Raw genomic sequence first — 21,431 nt, forward strand, 5'->3', positions numbered from 1 at the left:
GACTGTAAAACCCTTATTTTGGTTTAGTTTAACAGATGCATCTGCAATATATCTCAGTTTGACCATTAGAATTACCAACAATGAAGAAGTATATGGCATTGATGGGTGCTGCCATGTTCGGGGTGGTCTGTTTCTCCTTGTATTTGATGATGGAAAGTGCCAGCATGAATCAATCAAGATACACAGATCTAGGAAAGGTAAAATCTACGGCATTTTGACATGGGTTTTCAGCTTTCGTCATCTAACAATAATACTTAAGTCCGTGTTTACAAATGAGGTGTGTGTGTGTGAGAGAGAGATCGAGAGAGGTGTGGGTGAGGGGTCCAAGTCGGGGGGAGGATAAGGTGTGTACCGTAGGTGTGTTTTGGGGGGGGGGGGGGGGGGGGGGGGGGGGGGTGAAAAGTGGGGGCTGGCCAATGGCTGCACCGTGGAGATGAGTTGATTTGATTCATGGCAGCCCGTGTTCCATGGCAATGCAGAGGGGAGTGGATTGCCAATTAGTGCATGCAGAATAGCATTAATTTTATAGGTGTCACTGAGAGGTGGATGCTTATCTGTCACAGTAAATTGCCTAGAGATACAAGATTATGTACGTGAAATCCCATTCACTGTGATAGAAATCATCACCATGCATCTGTAAATTATAGTCACAGAGGCACCATGCATATTTGTCATGACTGCAATATTTTGAATTAGAAATTACCTTTACAAAAAGTCAATTGCTACATTAACAATAATTGACTATTTTCCCATGAGTTAGTTCAACATCAAACCAATGGCTGTTTTTGAAATGCATTGGTTGCCATAAGGCTTGTTTTGCTTTTTTTTTTATGAACTTGAGGGGGGGGGGGGGGCGCAGATAAATATATGTCGGGTTTTTGACCAGAAATTTGAAGGTCTAGTTTTAAAGCTATTTTTTGGCTCACTGAGTGATTTAATTGGTTTATTCTTTGGCTCTTTTGCATGTTGACTTTATTTTAGTAATTTACTAGTAAGCGACCAATGAAAGTTGTTTATGTGTGTTACAGGGAATCTATCCTCGTTTCATATGAAACTAGCTGAAGCTAATTCAACTTTAATTTTGGTATTGGTGCCTAATTGATATTGATGCAAATGTTTTCCTTTAAGCAAATTGTTATTTTACATTTTAATTGCTTGGAAACTATAGTGGCATGAAATACAAAAGTAGGTGCTGTATGGAAGTTATATTAGTATACACATTTTGATTTATTTCTTAAAAGACTGTATGCAAAATTATTGAAAAGGAAAAATTCAGTTATGAAATAGAGAACTAAGTCTTCAAGGCACAGATAAGGCATATTATAAGATGTATTTAAATGCTTTCAAGCTTTGAAAAGTTTTTGATGATGTTCTGCATGTACTTCAGGATGAAGTAGATGTAATTGATTCTAAAATTCACCAGATTGAAGCAGATCTACAGAAAAACCACAAGGTAAATATAGGAGATTTTTTATTTGTATTAAATTAACAAATTTCTATTTTTGATTTTGTTGGCGGAATGGTGGTTTGAAAAAAAATTTGCTGCAATTAATTGTGTACAAGGAATGTTTCTAATCATACGGTAATGTGCCATGAATTTCGAACAGTAAAAAATAATTAAATTTGGGAAAAGATCGTTCTGGCCGAAATTCATGAAATGGAGATGCTCAGAACTTCCGAAAGTTCGAATTTCATGGAATTCTGTCAATTTTGACCGGAAGTTGTCTGTTCATCGCTAGGCTTTCTGTTATCTTCTCCCGACGATCTATTTAGAGTTACCATAATGTATGATGTGTGAGTGTCGGTAATTACGACCAAAGGTATACACGTACTTTCACCCGATCACTGTGTATGGCCCATAGATAGAGCGGTAATGTTGTCTAGGGCCGCAAAACAGTATCGTTATCAGTAGTGTCGTTTTTCAAAAGCGATTCTGGCAGCCAGAAACAAGTGTCGTTTTTCAAAAACGATCCTGGCGCTCAGAACGGGAGTTGACGGAGGGAGAGACGGCCGACGATTAGCGTCTGCCACGGCCAGATAACCTTTACTATGGAAGCTTAGTGTTACCGTTGCTCCTTTCCGTGCACTGAAACCGAGACGACAGCCGATCAGTGTCTATGGCGCACGTGCAGGTAGCCTTCATCTGCGATAAGTGTCTTCCGCGACCAGGTTCGTTGCCTTTACTGTTAAAGTCGGGCGGAGCGAATGCGTCCTCATCTCGCCGTTCGCGGGTCGGTGTCTCCGACGCATACGTAGCCTTCCCTGCAGAAGCCGGCCTCGACACTACGGCCTCTCCTCCGTGCGGGGAGGCCACTACGACCGCAGATCGGTATGTGCGGCGCACAGGTAGCCTTCGCCACGGCAGCCGAACTGTGTATTACGTTCTCTCTCCGTCGTGCGCTGCGACCAAGATGACTGCTGATTGTTGTCTGCGATGAAATATACTAGGTTTGGGGGGGGGGGGGGGCGTTTTTTTTTTTTTTCGCTCAGGCAACCCAATCTTAACCAGCAGCAGCAACTGATTTCCTGGCGCATAGTTGCGTCAATGTACGCATTTGAAAAGCGTGTACGTTTTGTCATTGAAACCATCTTCAAACAAACGCGAGAGATAGGTAATCTAGAGTAAACCGAAAAGGCAGTTTTTATATTCGTTCAAGGGACTGGAAGATCGTCAATGGGAGATAGTGAGCGATCTGAGCGCGACAATAAGCCAATTTCCACACTAGTTCAAGGGACTTCGTTACTATATTCGTCAGCAAGAGATCGTCAGCGATCCGAGCAAGCATAGAAGCTTGGACTTTTTGTCCATGCTAGAAGGCAATTTTCATGTAATCAGCAGGATATGGTTTGCTGGTTTGCGACAGGGGCGTAACCAGGCATACGCACGGATACACTGTGCGTATATAATTTCTTGGCCAACCATGATATTATTCTCTATAAATCTAGTGTACTTTTCAAGGAATATTATCGAAAATCCCCTTCGATTATAAGTTAATGGCACCTGAATGTACAAATTCTCTGTATAATTTATATATGCACCATTGTTCTGACACCCTTATCGTTTGCTTTCACAGAACTGAGGTAAACAATACTAGTTACCATCTGAAGTCCGATCTTAATCGTCCATCTAGCTGGAACTTGCTTTACCTCTTAATTAGAGGGTAAAGTGCCCTTCAGCTCACAGGTAGCTTTTGTCTTGAGTGTATCGAACGCGATATTTATCTCAGATAAAAATCTACCTGTGTGTTATTTTCAAAGAGCTGCTCCAGCAGACCTGGGGGCACTAGATAAATCTGATCATCGGGCTAAACAAGGAGCCAGAGAAACAAAGGAAGATTGATTTTTCCTGCAAAGTTTCAAAGAATTTTGACACGGACTTGATCCAGCATAACCCTCCAAACTAACGGGGTGGTATGGGCAATTTTTACAAAATTTACAAACAATTAAACTTAGATATATTACAATTTTATCCTTTAATATAATTTTGGGAGGCATGCACCCGCATGTAAGCTGGGTGATGTCAGTAAGCCCCTAGTTAAATAAACATACCCGTATGAGCAAGGCTTTTCCCAGCGAACCGTCCAGCCGTCATTTGGACGGCCGCTGACATCACCGGACGGCCTATATTTTCAAAGACGGCTGGACGGCTTGCGACTTTTTTTTAATGACGTCTTGGCTTGTCGGGACAGCCGTGGACGTTGTAAGAAATTTTCTTAGAGTAATTTGACGTACCTAGCTTTTATGATGCGTCAGAGATGAATGGTACTACTTTGTAGTGTACGCTGATATTCAGTCACGACGAAACTACTTCCTAAAGCTTACAAAACACAATAAAATGTTTCTATGAACTTTAAGATACACATTCCACGCCGTATGCAGCAGTGACAAGAGTGACCTTCATGCGGTACAAAACACTAAGCAAACTACAGGCCAATTTGTGAAAGGGGACACCTTCCGGACCTTCATACGCACGGCAACTGACAAAGCTGATTGACAAAAAGGAAAATTTCAAATTTTCAGCGAGAGATCGTTCGCAATCCGAGAGAGACCAGGAGGCAATTTTCATATTTGTTAAAGAGACTTCGTAAGCCAAAGGGTGAGACGAGAACGCAATTTTCGTATCGTCAGCGTCGCAATCCGAGTGAAACGAGAAAGCTCATACTCGTTCAGTGGCTTTCGTTTGCGGAAGATCGTCAGCCGGAGATCGTTCTCGATTGTTTTTAACCCTCCATCCCTCCCCATTGGAATTTATAATTTTTAAAAATATTTTTCATTTCATTTGTACATTTCAAGGGACTTCATTACCGGAAGATCGTCAGCGGGAGATCGTGAACGATCTGAGCGAGACAAGAAAGCAATAATGGTTATCTTTATTGCAGCTCTTAATATTGCTCTTTTGTTCTGTTACTGAAGTCTCTACTGTTAACAATGCTATTGTGCGCCTAAGCAAAACTACCGATCGCTATCTCACACCGAATACTGCGGTAAAGAAACAACAGCCCGACAGTACAACTCTTAATAGATTCTCCTGTTATCTGAATGAATAGATATGACGATGTTGTTTAACGTCCTAAACTAACTGTACTGATCGTTATCTTGCACCTTGGTCCGCACACGTAGTACTCAGGTAAAGGTACGCTAGGGCAACATTGCCGACTGTTAGATCTTTATAAGCGCGAGAATAGCCCGGTGGCCGATTTTAAGGTGTACGAAATTCACGAAATCAAGATCGCGCAAAATTGCTTACTGGCCGAAATTCATGGTCCAGAAAAAACTCCAGACGGCCGATTTTAAGATCGTTCGAAATTCAAGAGCCGTTCGAAATTCATGGCACTTTACCGTAAGCTTGGATATTTATTATTTTTATCTGCTTTTTGGACATAATATGTGTTTTTAATTTTAGATCATTTTGTGCCTTTTGAAGCCTACTTAATATTAAAGATGAATTCTGGTGATTTTTAAAAAAATTTTATTTATAAAAAAAACTCCTTTTTGTACTAAAATTAACATAAAATGTTATCAGTTAGCAAAACAATACTTTGATTTTATGTTTAAGTCAATTGATGTAATAAAGGAAGTGGTAGGACAGCTGGCGCAAGGAGATAGTAGAGCTCTAGAAAAACTGAAGAATGCCCTTGATATCGAAGTCCATGGCGATGCACCAGTGCCTTCTAGGATAAAACCAAACATCACAGCAATCTCCAGAAATGTGGTCCGAGTTCCAGAAGGGATGTGCAGTTTTGCAGAAACACCTCCAGCTGGCACTGATGTACAGGTAAAGGATATCGGTTGAGTCAGAGATTTAATAATTTTTTTTTTCACACAAATAAAGATAATAATGATAATGCATATAACAACATGCCAGCATAATTGCATTTTATTCTTCTTCAGTTCCCAAAAAGTGGGCATTCCTCTTTAAAGTCATCTTTTTTGTACCCAGGAGGTGTTTCATAATCTAACCAGGTGTAATTAGATACAAGTAATACAATATTGATTTATGAATAGCATAAGATTTGTGAGACATGAATTAAAGGAAGATAATGATTAATTTAATATCCCCTTTTCTTATTAAGCATTAGTTTGATGTGTGAATTTTTCACCTGGGAAATTGAACCCATATTGTTATTTCGTCATTCATGTTCATATATTTCCTGGAATCTTACAGTTCATACTGCAAAAAAAAAAAAGTTGCCAGCATCATTCCTGTCAATGTGTTTAGTTCTCTTGTTTATCATGAAGCAAATAATGCAATAAAAATGCCTTAAAAATAAAAAAAAGCAGTAACAGAATTACAGGCATGTATCTAATGTGTGATATGTATAGTTGCACTGTAAAATGAGGGCATTCAGTAGCTTAGCCACTGGGTCGAACTTTAAGAGCTCAATTGGGATGAAAAAAAAACAAGGTAAGAAGTTATTCTATACAAAGAAAATATTTTAAAAAATGTCAAAACTCACCTACATATTCAACACACTTCTAGTTTGGTGGGGAGTCCCCATCCCACATGTTGCTGGGAACGTTACAAGAGTACTCCGTGTATTCTATTTTAATTTTATTGTATTGTTTTATGGTTTTGTTTCAGATGTTGAATGTGTTTGATCTTATTCCCTTTGATAATCCAAATGGAGGTGTGTGGAAGCAGGGGTTCCCTATCTCCTATGATGTCAGCACCTGGCAAGACAAGCCTCTCAAAGTCATCCTTGTACCACACTCTCACTGTGATCCAGGTACGCTTTAGCCCAGTTCACATCAGGGTTAACTAAGCAAGATAAAACATTTTCTTTTCATTCCAGAGAAGGTACCTTTGTGTAGTAAAACCGGTAATGTGATTTTTAATTGAATTTATTTGTTATGCATTATGGCAAATTTATGGGTATACAGTGTAGAAATTTTTGATTCGATCTTTACCTTTATGTAAGATTTGAATATTTAATGAGTTATAGCTACATTATGAAAAAAAATTAACTTTTAAATTGAAATAATTTGGGAAACGAGGTAAGATTTACTAGCTTTCGTATCAAGAGGGGTAGATATTTACATATATTTTCTAGAACATCATTATGAATATTTTAGGTTGGATCAAAACATTTGAAGCTTATTACCGTGACCAAGTTAGGCATATCCTGAACAACATGGTGACCAAACTTGAAGCCGACTCATCAAGAAAATTTATGTATGCGGAAATTTCATTTTTCTCAAGATGGTGGCAAGATCTGGATGAAAGTATGAAGGGCAGAGTAAGACGGTAGGCTTATGATTGTTAATCATTCATTTATATTGCTAAACAGATGATTTTATACTTACTGTATTATCAGTCATTGATTCAATTCCCAACAGAAGCGGAGGTTGTTAGATACAGACATTTTGAAGATGCTCCCAGAGGTGTGTGTGATATGCATTAGTGCAAAGCAGAAGTGGCTAACACATAGACCTTGTTGATGAGTGGTGTATCAGAATTATACTTCAGTGGATATTAAGAACATAAGACCAAGGCATGGTCTAACAGCTGGCAATTATGTGTGCCATGCCTGCATGCAAGATGCACCATGCCTGGATTGGTAGTTCTCAACATCTTCTATGGTATTATTTAATACACATTGTATTTGTGGGTTAATCATCACATTTCATTATATTTTCATACTAATGAAGTGCACAATTGGCATTTGCTGAATGGCTAATAGATACAAATACATTTAGTGTAATATGATTTACCTGGCAAGAATTGATACAAAACGGAAATAAAAAGGTGACTTGTTCGTGGTACATCTGATATATTGATCAGTCATTATTTAATGCTTTTACACTCTGAAATTCATGACTTCTGGTATTTTGTAGCTTGGTGAAGAGTGGTCAGTTTGAGATAGTGACCGGTGGCTGGGTAATGAATGATGAGGCGGTCTCACACTACTCGGCCATGATTGACCAGATGATAGAGGGTCACCAGTGGCTGGAACATGAACTAGGTGGGTGTGGAAATTTTTATTTCTGGCTTTTATAAGATCAACAGAAGACCAGCATTACACATAAAATGGTTCTTCAAGTAATTTGCCTTGTCTGAAAAATGTTAATATATTTTATTTTTTATGCTAATTGTCATTATTTTGACTACAAACAAATTGTAAAAGGTACAACAAGAACCACAGGTAACAACATTGTACAAATAAACAGGTTGTATTATTAGATAAAGTAATATTTGATTGCAGTGTATACACGTGATTATACTGTTACCTCTATTACCTCATCCCTTCTTTTAAATATATAATCTAGGTTCAATTATGTTATTGTACCACCAGCGTAGGCGCTGGCGGTACACATGGTTTTAGTCCCGACCCGTATGTTCCGCCGGCTCCGCCGGCTCCGCCGGCTCCTGCGGCTCCGCCGGCTCCTGCGGCTCCGCCGCCAAGTCACCGTTACCGCTTCTCCTCCTAGACGGTAAGGGCCTCCATACCCATCTCTTGGATTTAGGTCACCTATAATCTCAACTCGTTCCACGTAAAATTTGGGCTTTGTCGGTATTGGGGTCTAGGTGTGGCACTCATTGCAATGCACCCTTGTCCAAAAATGGCAAAATTAAATGCTAATTATCTCCCCTACAGAAGGAATTATGGGAAAAATTTCTACAGACAGCTTTCCAAAAGTCATATGTGTAGATTTCAAATATGCCCTTGGATTTGACCTTTGACCTTTATTTCAAGGTCAAATGGGCCAAAATTTTCAAAAAAACAAAATTTTTGCCGAAAAAAAAATTATTTGCGGTCTTATTCAGACACCACACAGACTTAACTAATAATATTAATGGAAAGTGTTACCCTTCAGGTCATCTTTCATCTCCGTGAATTTGGGGTCAATCGGTGCATTTTCACGGGAGTAGCGGCCATAAGATATCGAAACTGAAAACTGTCTCTAATTCGGGAACCGTTAATGCTAGACACCCATTCTTTTTTGCATTTTGTAGAGCATGTAAAGCCCAACACTGTAGGTGGTCTCCGTTTTTTTGTATTCCATACGGTTTTCGAGTTACGCTGTATCAAAAAGTACATATTGGTGGTGAAAGCAAAATGTGCAGTACGGTAATGGATAATAAATTTTGAACTCCGGAAAAATAAAACATAAGGCTTGGCAAAGCAGACAACTTGTGGTCAAAAATGACATTATTTCATCAAATTTGAACATCTGGAACTTCAGAGCACCTCCCATTTCAAGAATTTTGACCAAAATGACCTTTTCTTTATTTTAATTAATTTTTTCTGTAGGAAATTTATGGCACATTATGGTAACTCCAAAATTATAACATTTTTTCCCTTATATCTCCAAAACTGGCAGAGATAGGTCCATAGTTACTATTGAACTTGAATAGGAAGTCATACACTGGCAATCTAAATGTGACCTTAAAATTGACCTTTGACCTACTTTTCACCATGAACTGAACTTTGCAAATTTTGATTCCTTTTTATCTCCAAAACTGGCAGAGATAGGTCCATAGTTTCTATTGAACTTGAATAGGAAGTCATATACTGGCAATCTAAATGTGACCTTAAAATTGACCTTTGACCTACTTTTCACCATGAACTGAACTTTGCAAATTTTGCTTCCCTTTTATCTCCAAAACTGGCAGAGATAGGTCCATAGTTACTATTGAAGTTGAATAGGAAGTCATATACTGGCAATCTACATGTGACCTTAAAATTGACCTTTGACCTACTTTTTTTACCATGAACTGAACTTTGCAAATTTTGATTCCCTTTTATCTCTAAAACTGGCAGAGATAGGTCCATAGTCTCTATTGAAGTTGAATAGGAAGTCATATACTGGCAATCTAAAAGTGACCTTAAAATTGACCTTTGACCTACTTTTCACCATGAACTGAACTTTGCATAGTTTGCTTCCCCTTTATCTCCAAAACTGGCAGAGATAGGTCCATAGTTACTATTGAACGTGAATAGGAAGTCATATACTGGCAATCTAAGTGTGACCTTGAAATTGACCTTTGACCTACTTATTATCATGAACTGAACTCTGCTAATTTCTTTCTCTTTTAACTCCAAACCTGGCAGAGATAGGCCCATAGTTACTATTGAAGTTGAATAGGAAGTCAAATACTGGCAATTTACTGTGACCTTGGAATTGACCTTTGACCTACCTTGCGATGAACTTAACTTTGATTGTACCATTTTTAGTAATGTATATATTTTTTGCATATTTTGAAAATTCTTGTTGATTGCATTTTTACAGCTTGTCAAGCGCAAGACTGGTGGCTGTGTTCCTTATTTTGTATATGTGGGGGTCTATATGAATGCGCTTGCTCCAGCTGGTGGTACAATATTCGGAGGCGGTATCGCCTCTCTGATCCTCTAGTTTTGTTTAGTTTTATAATTAGTTGAACTTTCCATAGTTATAGTGTACAGATTTTGTCATATCTTTTTGTGCTATTTCTAGAAATACCATGCTTAAAATCTCATTGTAGGGGTAAAACCCAAGTCTGGCTGGGCCATTGACCCATTTGGCCATTCTCCAACTATGGCGTATTTCTTGAAGAGGATGGGCTTGAAGAATATGTTGATTCAAAGGGTGCATTATTCAGTTAAGAAATACCTAGCTCAGACCAAAAATCTTGAGTTTCTATGGAGACAGAATTGGGGTAATTGTTTCTCATGATGTTTTAATTTCAACCTTTTGAGATTCATGACTAATTTTTCTGTGGAATTTTCTGTTAGTATATACATAGTGGAAGGATGATGATTACGGATTTCATTGCTATTACTTATCTATAATTGAATATAATTGGTATTTGAAAAAATATACAAGTCACCAGATATTAAATTGATCTTTTGTCATCTCCAGCAAAGGCTTGCTGCACTTAACTGCCTCACACTGCCTCACACTTGCTGCACTTAACTGCCTCACTGTGCCTATATTTATAAAATTGATTATTTTCATCTTCGACAGAGGCTTGCCACACTACGATATCTCATGCTGTTACACACTGATACTCTTCATTGTCAATATGACATCTTCATCAGTCTGCACTAGCATCTCTAGTTATTGCCACTGGTGAGAACCATAGTTTGTCACAAAAGAAAAATTCACAATCTGATATCATTTTCAAGCCGAAGAACATATCAAAACATAGATTACCTCTCTCTCTTTTTCAGACCATGATGGAAGCACAGATATGTTCTGCCATATGATGCCATTCTACAGTTACGATGTCCCCCACACTTGTGGTCCCGACCCCAAGATCTGCTGTCAGTATGACTTCAAACGTCTTCCAGGGGGCAGGGTAACCTGTCCATGGAGAGTGCCTCCAGTACCCATTACAAATAATAATGTGGCACAGAAGTGAGTTTCATTTATTTAATTGAAATTTTAAGAACCCATCATTGCTATTATTTATTTAAGTTTAACCAATAACGCTGTATAGAAAATGTAAATTGAAAGTTACTCAAACTTTCAAAATTTTTATACTGTGTAAATAAGTTTATTATTATTAGTGACATATGTGGACCAATAAAAATTGATTTGGTAAAAAGTTTCATGCCATATTTCTGCATTTCTGGCTATAATAACACACGTAACCTAATTCTCTGAGGACGATGTCTTGTGAGATGTTAAAATATATGAGTGATGATAACTCTTATTTTTACCTGTTGTTCTGTTATTGTAACTTGGAATGCATAACACAGCTTAACATATTCTTTGTTATACTGATAGGTTTACTGTACACACTTTTCAGAGCTGAGATACTACTAGACCAGTACAGAAAGAAGGCTTCTTTGTACAGAAATAATGTAGTCCTAGTTATACTGGGAGATGACTTCCGCTATGACAAGCCAGAAGAGTGGGAAAACCAGTTTGGAAATTACAAGAAACTTTTTGACTACATGAATGCCAAACCAGATTGGCATGTGCAGGTAATTCTTATAATGGTTAAAGATTTTTTTCAGGGTGGCCTGCATCATTATGCTCAGAGTATGTTAGTCTGTTTGTAGTGTTTTGATGTTGTCTAAATTTGTGGAAGCTTAGTAAAGCTTGACCTGAAAAAAAATTTTTTTTTTAAATTAATATATAGTGTTATCAGTGTTTCTTTTCATTTAAAAGTACTACAGGTTTGATGGAACAGATTCTGTTGATTTCTACTGAGAAAGGATTCAGTACAGGTAAACCATTGTAAGATATTTTAGTCCATATTGTACAATTAATTTCCTCATTGTAGGCTCAGTTTGGGACCCTCTCTGATTATTTTGATGCTTTGCGAGAGAGGGCAGGCACAGAAGCAGACGACACTCCCACTGGCTACCCCCAGTTGGCTGGAGACTTCTTCACCTATGCTGACCGTGATGACCATTACTGGAGTGGCTATTTTACTTCTAGACCATTCTATAAACATTTAGATAGAGTAGCAGAGTCTAATTTGAGGTATAATATTTTGATATGAAATCATGTCTTAGTGTAACTGTAAGACAAATATAATATTTTTGATTTTATTTATCAATGACTGTAAGATGAGAATAGAAAATGGATAAGTAACAAGAAATTGGTTTGTATAAGAAAGAAGTACAAAGCGTAAACATGAAGATGGGGCACAAAGATAAAACAACTTAAGAGGGAATCATGACATGACGAAGTTCTTTGTCTAAATCAAAACAGAGAAGAGCACAAAAGAAGGATGCAAAAATGAAATTATAAATGTATCAATAAATTTGTGAATCAAACAATGCATGATTGAAAACTACATGCATACATTAACAAGTGGTACTAAAGTATCTTTCAGCATGATTTTTTTCTTGGGTGTTTTCAATCAAAGCATAATATACTGTTTATAGACAAATTTCATTTGTATCAATATTAAATCAGTTATATAATGAAATCTGGTTGAAGATGAAAGAACCTTTAATTACAATCAAATGTGTCATAAGGAATAGTGTTTTTAAGTTTAAAAACTTTTTTCAGGAAAGCAGAAGTTTTATACAGTCTGGCCACTGCCCTATCCAGAAAACAAGCTTCATCAACATTCCCTGCCAGTGCTATGTTGGAGAAAATTATAGTTGCAAGGAGAAGTCTTGCCTTATTTCAACATCATGACGCCATAACTGGAACAGGAAAAGACCATGTTGTTATCGATTATGCTAATATGTGAGTCATATCTTTGGATAAGTGATTTGTAAAAAGGAAAAAAAAATAGGACAAAATGGTCTGTTTGATATTCTAAACCTGAAAGAGAAAGGCTATTTTGTGAAACATTCTAAAGGTGTCTAAATGGTATATTTTTATGGATTTTTGGTGTATCATTTTGATTAAGCACTCTTAAAAGGAATTAATCAGAGTTTATCACTGTGTTTATTGATGATATCCAAAATTCAAAGACCAAAGGCTGTTTTTTGATAGATAAGTATATCATTCCCTAAGCCATAATATTATGTTTGATGAAGTCATTTTAATTTATCACAGATTCTAAATTCAGTTAGGCTTGTTGATGTGTATAGTTGTACGATATCTGCAATATAATATGAAAGTTTATTCCAGGATACTTAATGGCATGCAGAACTGTAAGACTGTGATCAGTGTGTGTGCTCACTTCCTTCTGGCAAAAGACAAGAGTCAATATGCGCATGATCCTTCAACTCTTTATTTTGATGTGGTGAGAATTTGACCTATTAATTTATATCATATCACTAAAATATGCTTCACTTCAGGTGCTCATTAGAATAAAATCCTTTTGAGTGATGATTTGATTTTAGTAAATCAATTGTGGATAATTTGTGTAAAGATTTTAGGACATGTAAGTTAATTGGGCTTACTTGAACATAATTTTTCTCTCAGATGACAGAACATTTTCACTGGAATATTATTCTGACCCTAAACAGTTATTTAGTTGGAAATGATCAGACAAAGAATTTACTTTTTCTGTCCAAATCAAGTGATTGAGGGATTTTTTGTTTAAGGGATTAGAACTAGCAGCTGTTAGAAAGCAAAATAAAATTACATCTTTTGACTTGAGAGCTAAACCTGATTATAAATTCATCATTGAGGTTTTATTTTCATTTGGCTTTTATGCTTATATTGGATTAATGTATGCAATTTTATATATTCACTTATTTTTTTATCAGGATGAGCAAAGAGTTGCACAAGATTCTCTTCCCCAGAAGACAGTTATCAAATTATTACCAGAACCAAGGTAACATGCCTTTATGAGTATGGAAGGTACACATGAGTACACAAGCATATAAGCATAGTCTTGAAAATTTCATTTATTTTATATAGTGGAAATCTTTGCTCTTCTTCTTTAAGAATATTATGTATTTCTCAATTAGATAGAGCTTGACTGTAACTTTGTGGTATAATGCTTTTTTTCATCTTCTTCAATCAATACTTCAAAACATATGGACTTGATTAAAGAAAGTAATGAAGCTGTATTTACTCATGATTATATTGATGAAAAGTGTTTCTTTTGATGAAAATTTATTTTTTTTGATCTATTATTGTTTTTTTTCCCTCAGGACTGTGATATTGTATAATTCCCTCTCACAAGAGAGATCAGACATCGTCAGGCTGTATGTATCTGAACCCTTTGTAGAAGTCAAAGACCCTCTTGGAAATGTTGTTCAGACTCAGACAGACCTCTTTTGGATGAACAATGAAGAGTCTTCTTCTGACATTTATAAGGTATGTGATTATTTTGCTTCTATTTCAACCTGATATTTAATTATTTTTAAACGGAAAAGGTGTAATTTTACTCAAATGTTTTGGGTGATTCTACTCCATAGGGACGGAAGAGACTAACTGGCAAAGTTTGTAGGTATATTTTCATCTATTAAATGCCTCATATTTTCATTTTTCATGTAGGTGCTCATTGTTGCTCAGTAAATAGAGTGCAAATTTAAATTTCAGGTTTCATTTGTTGCTCAAGTACCTGCTCTTGGTCTCAGTAAATATACTATCCGTAAAGTACAAGAAGGAACCAATCCATCTGCTACATTTCCAGTTATTGTGATGTATAATGCTCAAAGTACCACTTCAATTACTAGGTGAGCACACATTCAGAGTTCTTCACTGACAAAATATATTTGGCTTTGCTTTGTTATGGAATTTTTGTTATGTTTAGATAGACTTATTTAGTTTAAGTAATGAAAATGAGAAACTTATTTTAGTTATTTGGAAAAGAAAAAAAATGATAACATTGGTTGATTATTTGTTTATAGTCTAAGTATTTAAATTTGTTTAAATGGTAACTACCGATTGTCATTTCCACTAACTAACATATAATGAATTGTAATACATATGCCCATTTCTGTTTGTTTTGCAGGGGACCATTTAAAATTTTTAGAAAGATAACTGAAGAGTTTTCTATTGAAAATTCAGATATGAAAGTGCAGTTTTCAAATGGGGGAATGATCAAGGTATATATTCCATGACATCTAATTATGATAATATTGTTCATAAAAAAAAATCAAAATATTATATATATATATATATATATATATATATATATATATATATATATATATATATATATATATATATATATATATATATATATATATATATAACAATTATACCTTTTATTCATTAATATCTTTCAAAAGTTTCAAAATGTGGTTACTCTACAAAATATTCTTTATTATGATTTTTGAAAAAAATTATTGAATGCAAAATTTTGATAGCCCTTTTTAAGACTGTGTTTTTGAATCAAGTATATAATATTCTATTTCAATTACATATTTGATGTGATTGTTCAACATCTGTTGAGAAACATTATGCAATGCCCCGCTTGATTTTTAGTCTATAACCACAGTCAAAGATGGCCAAGTTAACCAAGTCCAGGTGCAGTTTGTAAAGTATGGGACCATTAATGCTAAAGAGAAGAGTGGGGCTTACCTGTTCCTGCCAAATGGACCTGCTCAGGTAAGCAGAGGGTGTTAGGAGGTTCAAATGAATTGCCCTTTTGGCTTGAAAATGCCTTCTATAAATCAAAATTCGATCTAGGTTCTGTTGCCAGCAGTAAAGCATAAGTAGGTTTCATGTTAAAAAAGGTGTACTTTTTCGAAAAAAAGAATCCAGAGCATTATATGGTAATTGATTGAAAATTTAGAGCTTATTAAAATATTATTATAATTTTAACAAAAATATTGCAACAGTTATGGAGAATATCACAAATTCACTAATTAATTCAAATAATCACTGTGTCTTATAGTCACTGATTAATTATTGAAAAATATATTTTTCATCAGAATATAGATGTAGGAAACCCATTCATCCGGGTTGTACAAGGTGCCCTGATGTCTGAGGTCCATGTATTCATCCCCCATGTAGAACACACTGTGAGGGTTTGTAACTCTCCAGGTAGGTAGTTAAGTATAGACATTATACCAAGGATATCAAGAACAAAAGATCCAGGTGTGATGCATCTCCAATAAATGCATGATATGCACACTGCAAGTTTCGCCAAGCCTAGATCTTTTGTCCTCACTGTGCACTGTAGTATGAGTTGCATACTCTATTTGTCAGTGCCATGTGGTGTCTGCTCATGCATGGCAGTCAAGTATATCAGATACTGACTTATTACTGGATGTGGCCAAGCATGAAGAGAGATCCAGGATAAAGTCTAAATCATTTTAGAAGACAATTAAATGGAGTTAATTAAATTACCACTGTGCAAACAATGAAATGTTGTTTGGCTTGAGTGCAACTGTGTGTGTGTGTGTGTGTGTGTGTGTGTGTGTGTGTGTGTGTGTGTGAGAAGAGAGAGGATGGAATTTTTAACCACAAGGCTAAAGACTATTAGATAACTGATTAATATATTTTTCTGTTGGCAAAATCCAGACCTAGAGTGATTTATTTTTAACTGTGCTGCTACATAATTTGCCATGCCAGTCCATGTTATTTGAATAATTCACATGCTCAGGCACCCTCATGTTAAGATTTATGTCTTTAAATTAACAGTATGATTAATGAGGTGCAATCTTCATGTGTTTCAGGCACCAGTGGATCATCTGTAGGCATACACAATATAGTTGACATCCGTGGGGAGTCCAATTATGAAATAGCTATGAGGCTAATGACTGATATCCAAAATAGTGATGGCCAGTTCTTCACTGATCTCAATGGATTTCAGGTATTGAGATATGGGTTTGGGTTAAATTTGTTTAATGCCTTTAACGTCCCCATTTCCCTTACTGTGCTTCTGTGGTAATTAAAACTTTATTAAGTGATTAATTCCATTAAATGATGAAGCCATTGATGTATAGATCTTTCCTATCATAAAATTTGATAGACAAATTGTGCATCCACTCCTGTTGTTTATATTGATTTGTATTGCAACAGTCTGAAATGATATATTCTATTTTAGATGCAAAAGAGGAAAATGCAAAGGAAACTACCTCTGCAAGCCAACTTTTATCCTATCTCAACCATGGCTTATATTCAGGATGGACAGTCTCGGTTCAGTGTCATGACTGCACAGAGTTTGGGAGGCTCTTCTCTCAAAACTGGTATGGCTAGTTTTAGTCAGTCCCCCAATTTCTTCAGATAAGGAAGTGATAAGGAGAATGTTTATTAAAGGCCTGATGAATGATATTTTACTGATGATCAAAATCCTGATTATTAAATCATATTGTTTGAATTTATTGAGTAGATACAGTTGTACCACATGGCTTTGTTTACAGGCTGGTTGGAGGTTGTACTGGACAGACGTCTAATGCAAGATGATAACCGGGGGCTGATGCAAGGAGTGAAGGACAACAAAAGAACTGATTATCAGTTCAGGATATTATTGGAAAGGAAGCTAAGTGACGCCAAGGTAAGTGAGGTCACTTTGTGGAGAAAAATTGTTGTCGCTACATTCTGTAAACATGGGCTGCTGGCCTGATGTCAGTGGACATTTTTCCAGTTCAGACATTTCCCCTTGGACACCTAATTGAGGTTATAGTTTGTTAGATCATTCTCAGTCTTTTATTACTTCTTAATCATGAAGATTAAAGCTGTCACAGTTTAATTAATTTAGCTGATTTGATATATATATATATATATATATATATATATATATATATATATATATATATATATATGATTGATTCAACTAAATATCAAATCTGCCATGAATATAAGATTTTTAAAATTTTCAATGTGAACATTGTTTTACATCTTTTTGGTAATTTTGCAATAAACTTTTTGAACACTACTTGCCTGTTTTTGATTGTTTTTGTATGATTATAAATTAAGAAGTTACACAAGTGAATATTATTGCTGAATAATTTCATTTATTTTTCTATATTTTCAGCCCCTTCCAACACAGCCAATGGGGTATCCGTCTCTACTGGGGCAGATGTCCTCCTTGGATTTGTTGCATCCCATGCACATCATTCCTCAGTCACAGCACGTCACAACACTTACACCACTGGAGCCACAGTATTCGGCCCTCACTGCTGATTTACCATGTGAACTTCACTTTCTAAACCTCAGGACTCTACAGATAGCTGAGGGGGATTTCACACCATCTCAAACAGCAGCATTACTTGTTCATAGATTTGCATTTGATTGTTCTTATCCAGCATATGGATTCAAGTGCAGTATATCAGGTGGACAGGTGGGTTGGATTTCCTGTTGTGTATTTGGCTATATTTTGTGTTGGTATTTTTTTACGTGTTCAAACTAGACAATACAGTGAGATCATGTCAAAACACTATAACAATATTTAATTTAGTCTTTATAATAGAAATATTAGAATTACCCTCAAGATACTGTTAGCCAATTTTAAAAATATCTCACAATTGCCCTTGTTGAAACTCGATTGAAAAAATTGACTGCATGAATTGTGTCTCTTCTCTTCTCTTTATGACTTATCTCTGCTCCCTCTCTGAATTTCAGCATTTCACTCCTCAAAACTCTCCAACTCTGTAGGACATTATTGCATCTCCATAAAAGAGTTTGGTACTGAACATAAACTATAAAGTTTATACCAAAAATAAAAAAAAAACTTTCATTTTCAGTTTACACTTGAGGGCATGCTGAAGTCCCCAAGGATAACCAAGGCAACTTCCACCTCACTTTCATTGATGTATGACAGTCATAATGTGGATCTCACTACAGCCGTACAAATCCACCCCATGGAAATAAATGCATACAAAGTTCACTTGAGCTGAGTTTGTGGAGATGGAGTTGACCCTGAGCTTAAGATTCAGATGGGCGATCTTCACGACTGTCAGTGAACTGTGGGGCATTTATGTGGAAAATTTGATGTGCGTGGGATCTGAAGCTCAGGGTAAAATAGTCATATTAGAGATGGATTTTGAATGCCCTTTTTCATGATGACAATTGGATGTTTTAATGTCCATGTTTCAGCACTGGAAGCCAAGAACAGCATTCAAGATTTGACTTGGAAGATTCTCAGCTTGGATGCCTGAAACTGATTATAGAAAATGATAATTGTTTTGTATTAAATTATTTATGTGACAAAAGTTTTAAGTGCAGTGGCATTTAGTTTTGTATCATAAAATGTTAATTTATCTAATTTCGGAATCCTTAAGTGTCTGTAGAGTGTTTGGTGGACCAGAAACTAAAAAGATTTTAATAATTATTTTAGAATTTAAAATTGCACTTATTGCATGGTATTAGGCTGACAAGAAATGAGAGATAAGTAATTATAGTTATCCTTTACGAATAGTTATCCTTTATTACAGTCATTCGCATTGGTACTGTACTATCAGTAATGGTGCTGACACCAAGGCATACCTTTAATGTTTACCATGCATAGTGCATTTAAGAAAAAGTTAGGAACATATCTATGCTCTAGAATGACTGGATCTGTTTTGAAAACTAGTCTGTTTGTGGATATCTTTACAAAATGAGAAGAAAGCAGATGTTGTTCGGTATTAGTATGAACTTATTTTATAAGGGGTTTTGGATTGGGGAGGGGAGGGGGGGGGAAGAGGAGTTACAGTTATATCAGACAAGATAATAGCTGGTGATTATACCTGTTCTACATAGGATTTTTTGCCCATAAGGGATAAACCTAATAATTAATGACACATATTATGGAAATATTGGTATTTCATTTGCCTTGGTTATTTATCCCATTTTACTTGTGTCTTATGGTAACCATTTGAAAAGTATGTGCCAGATGTTACTCTTAGTTTATGAGTACGAAATTGACCACCAAGCTTTCTTTGGGTGATATATTGCCAATTTTATTTTTGGTTAATAAAAGTGTCCAAGCATGTGTAATGCAATAATACATTCCATCAATGTAAATACAGCGCCATCAGTAATGGTACTGACACACACATATATATATATATACTGTGATCTCTGATGCAATATTACCATGTTATACCCAGTTAGATATTTTCAGGCTCAAAGTCAACTGTAGGCCTGTTTAACAAAAAGAAGAGTCAGTTTTTGGGCCAAGATCTCGGCCTACTAAATTGTAATTGCAGAAGTTGTAATTCTAAAGGGCCACTTACCTTGTTTTTTGGTCTTTTAATGAAGGACCTACAGCAAATTGTGATTGTATTGACTATCAGTGGTGACATTAGTCCATTTAGACATGTCAAATACATTTATTGTGGACCAATTATTTCTAAAACCTTTTAGGCCAAGGAAACAAAGTCAACTTTGCATTGTCAGCTGCCCCATTTTAGTGACTAAGCTGAGCCCTGGAACTTGCCCTTGGCGAAAATTAAATATATATACAATTAAAGTGATACAGGCTTGCATTGGAAATTATTATTTTATGAAAAAACAAGTACCAGCCCAAGTCATATTTTCTTAATTTAATCAACAATATGTGGATGATGTGAAATTTATTGGCTTAAGTCAGTAATTTAAATACATTTAAAAAATGGGAGCCCAGTTAGACGCACTAAGAATTGGGTTCTTGACAGTATTGAGGATGTATAAATATGCAATTTATGTATTTTGTTGTGGACAGATGATTTTTAAATGTCAGTGAAGTCTAGTCAGCATTTCTTTTGCTTGAATTACCATCATTAGACAGCTTGAGCTGTTTATCAAAATATTGCTTTTTTTTATTAGTATTATTATGCCCCCATGGGAGTACGGAGGTTCAATGTCAGATGTGTATCTTTTACAGAGAATTAAAATTCAAAATGATATTCTGTAACAGTCCATTCTTTCTATCATTATTGTGTAAGTGTTTGTGGATTCAACTTGTGTTTTCACTGAATAATGAAGTGTAACATAAAACTTGCAAGGGGTCACAGTTGGGCCAAATTTAATGGAGGTGGAGGCAAGATTAGATAGATTTGTAATCAACATTAACACCAGTTTTGTTTAACTGGTGCAGACTTGAGAAAGAAAGGACAAGGTGCCTCCTGGATATGCAAAAGACGTAACCTTGTCGGAATATCTTGTACCATTTAGACTTTTTATAGGTTTTGTCATTGCATTTGTATATAAACCATGCCATTTTATCAGAATTTTAATAATTTATAGAGAAAAATATTGGAAAACATCACTGACATCAGTCCATTCATAGCAGCGTGCCAATGATGTATGATGCAAATTTGATTGGGAGAGGGGAACTTTCATTATATTCAATTGTATGTTAATTATGATATTGTGAAAAATACTGGATAGATATTTATTTAAAGCTTGGTCCAGATAAAAAACTTGCAGAGCAAGAAATTTTGCATTTATATGACAATTCTATTGTGGTAAAATGTGAACTGTTAAGAGTGGATGTTTTTTGTCACCTTTTATTAACAACTCCATTGTAGTTCATAGAAGCAACCCTATTTAAGGCAAAAATAAAAGTACACTATTTCAAATGAAAAGGAAACTGGGGCAACAAGCCCCAAGTTGACTAGTGAAGGTTTTATGAAAGAGGGCAGTGACATATTCCACCTTATTTAAACAACTCGTGATACATTTTTAAATTTCAATAAAATTGTCTTCATATGTTTTTGTCACCTTTT

At 35.8% G+C, this 21,431-nt stretch overlaps 1 protein-coding gene across 2 annotated transcripts; it reads left to right on the plus strand.

The window, feature by feature from the left end:
- Positions 1-25: 25 nt before the first annotated feature.
- Positions 26-21,414, plus strand: LOC106156030 (alpha-mannosidase 2x). 2 transcript variants are annotated; one of them, XM_087004593.1, is made up of 23 exons: positions 26-197; positions 1,388-1,453; positions 5,057-5,275; positions 6,083-6,227; positions 6,574-6,745; positions 7,336-7,463; positions 9,965-10,138; positions 10,653-10,839; positions 11,234-11,411; positions 11,714-11,916; positions 12,451-12,633; positions 13,024-13,138; positions 13,608-13,675; positions 13,998-14,163; positions 14,389-14,525; positions 14,804-14,897; positions 15,280-15,402; positions 15,729-15,840; positions 16,476-16,612; positions 16,847-16,988; positions 17,163-17,296; positions 17,777-18,082; positions 18,486-21,414. In XM_087004593.1, the coding sequence occupies exons 1-23, from the start codon at positions 81-83 to the stop codon at positions 18,636-18,638; spliced, it is 3,459 nt and encodes a 1,152-aa protein (XP_086860719.1). In that variant the 5' UTR covers positions 26-80; the 3' UTR covers positions 18,639-21,414. The 2 variants fall into 2 exon arrangements, with proteins under 2 accessions (XP_086860719.1, XP_086860720.1); XM_087004594.1 differs by having other exon boundaries at positions 5,075-5,275.
- Positions 21,415-21,431: the final 17 nt, after the last annotated feature.

This window comes from Lingula anatina, chromosome 2, assembly GCF_051362555.1.
Source record: "Lingula anatina isolate TDL-2025a chromosome 2, LinAna3.0, whole genome shotgun sequence".
Classification (NCBI taxonomy): Eukaryota; Metazoa; Brachiopoda; class Lingulata; order Lingulida; family Lingulidae; genus Lingula; species Lingula anatina.

Coding starts and splice junctions, on each gene's coding strand:
- LOC106156030 (XM_087004593.1), top strand. CDS start 81: ATGAAGAAGTATATGGCATTGATGGGTGCTGCCATGTTCGGGGTGGTC. Junction 198..1,387: donor GATACACAGATCTAGGAAAG/GTAAAATCTACG, acceptor CATGTACTTCAG/GATGAAGTAGATGTAATTGA. Junction 13,676..13,997: donor AAATTATTACCAGAACCAAG/GTAACATGCCTT, acceptor TTTTTCCCTCAG/GACTGTGATATTGTATAATT.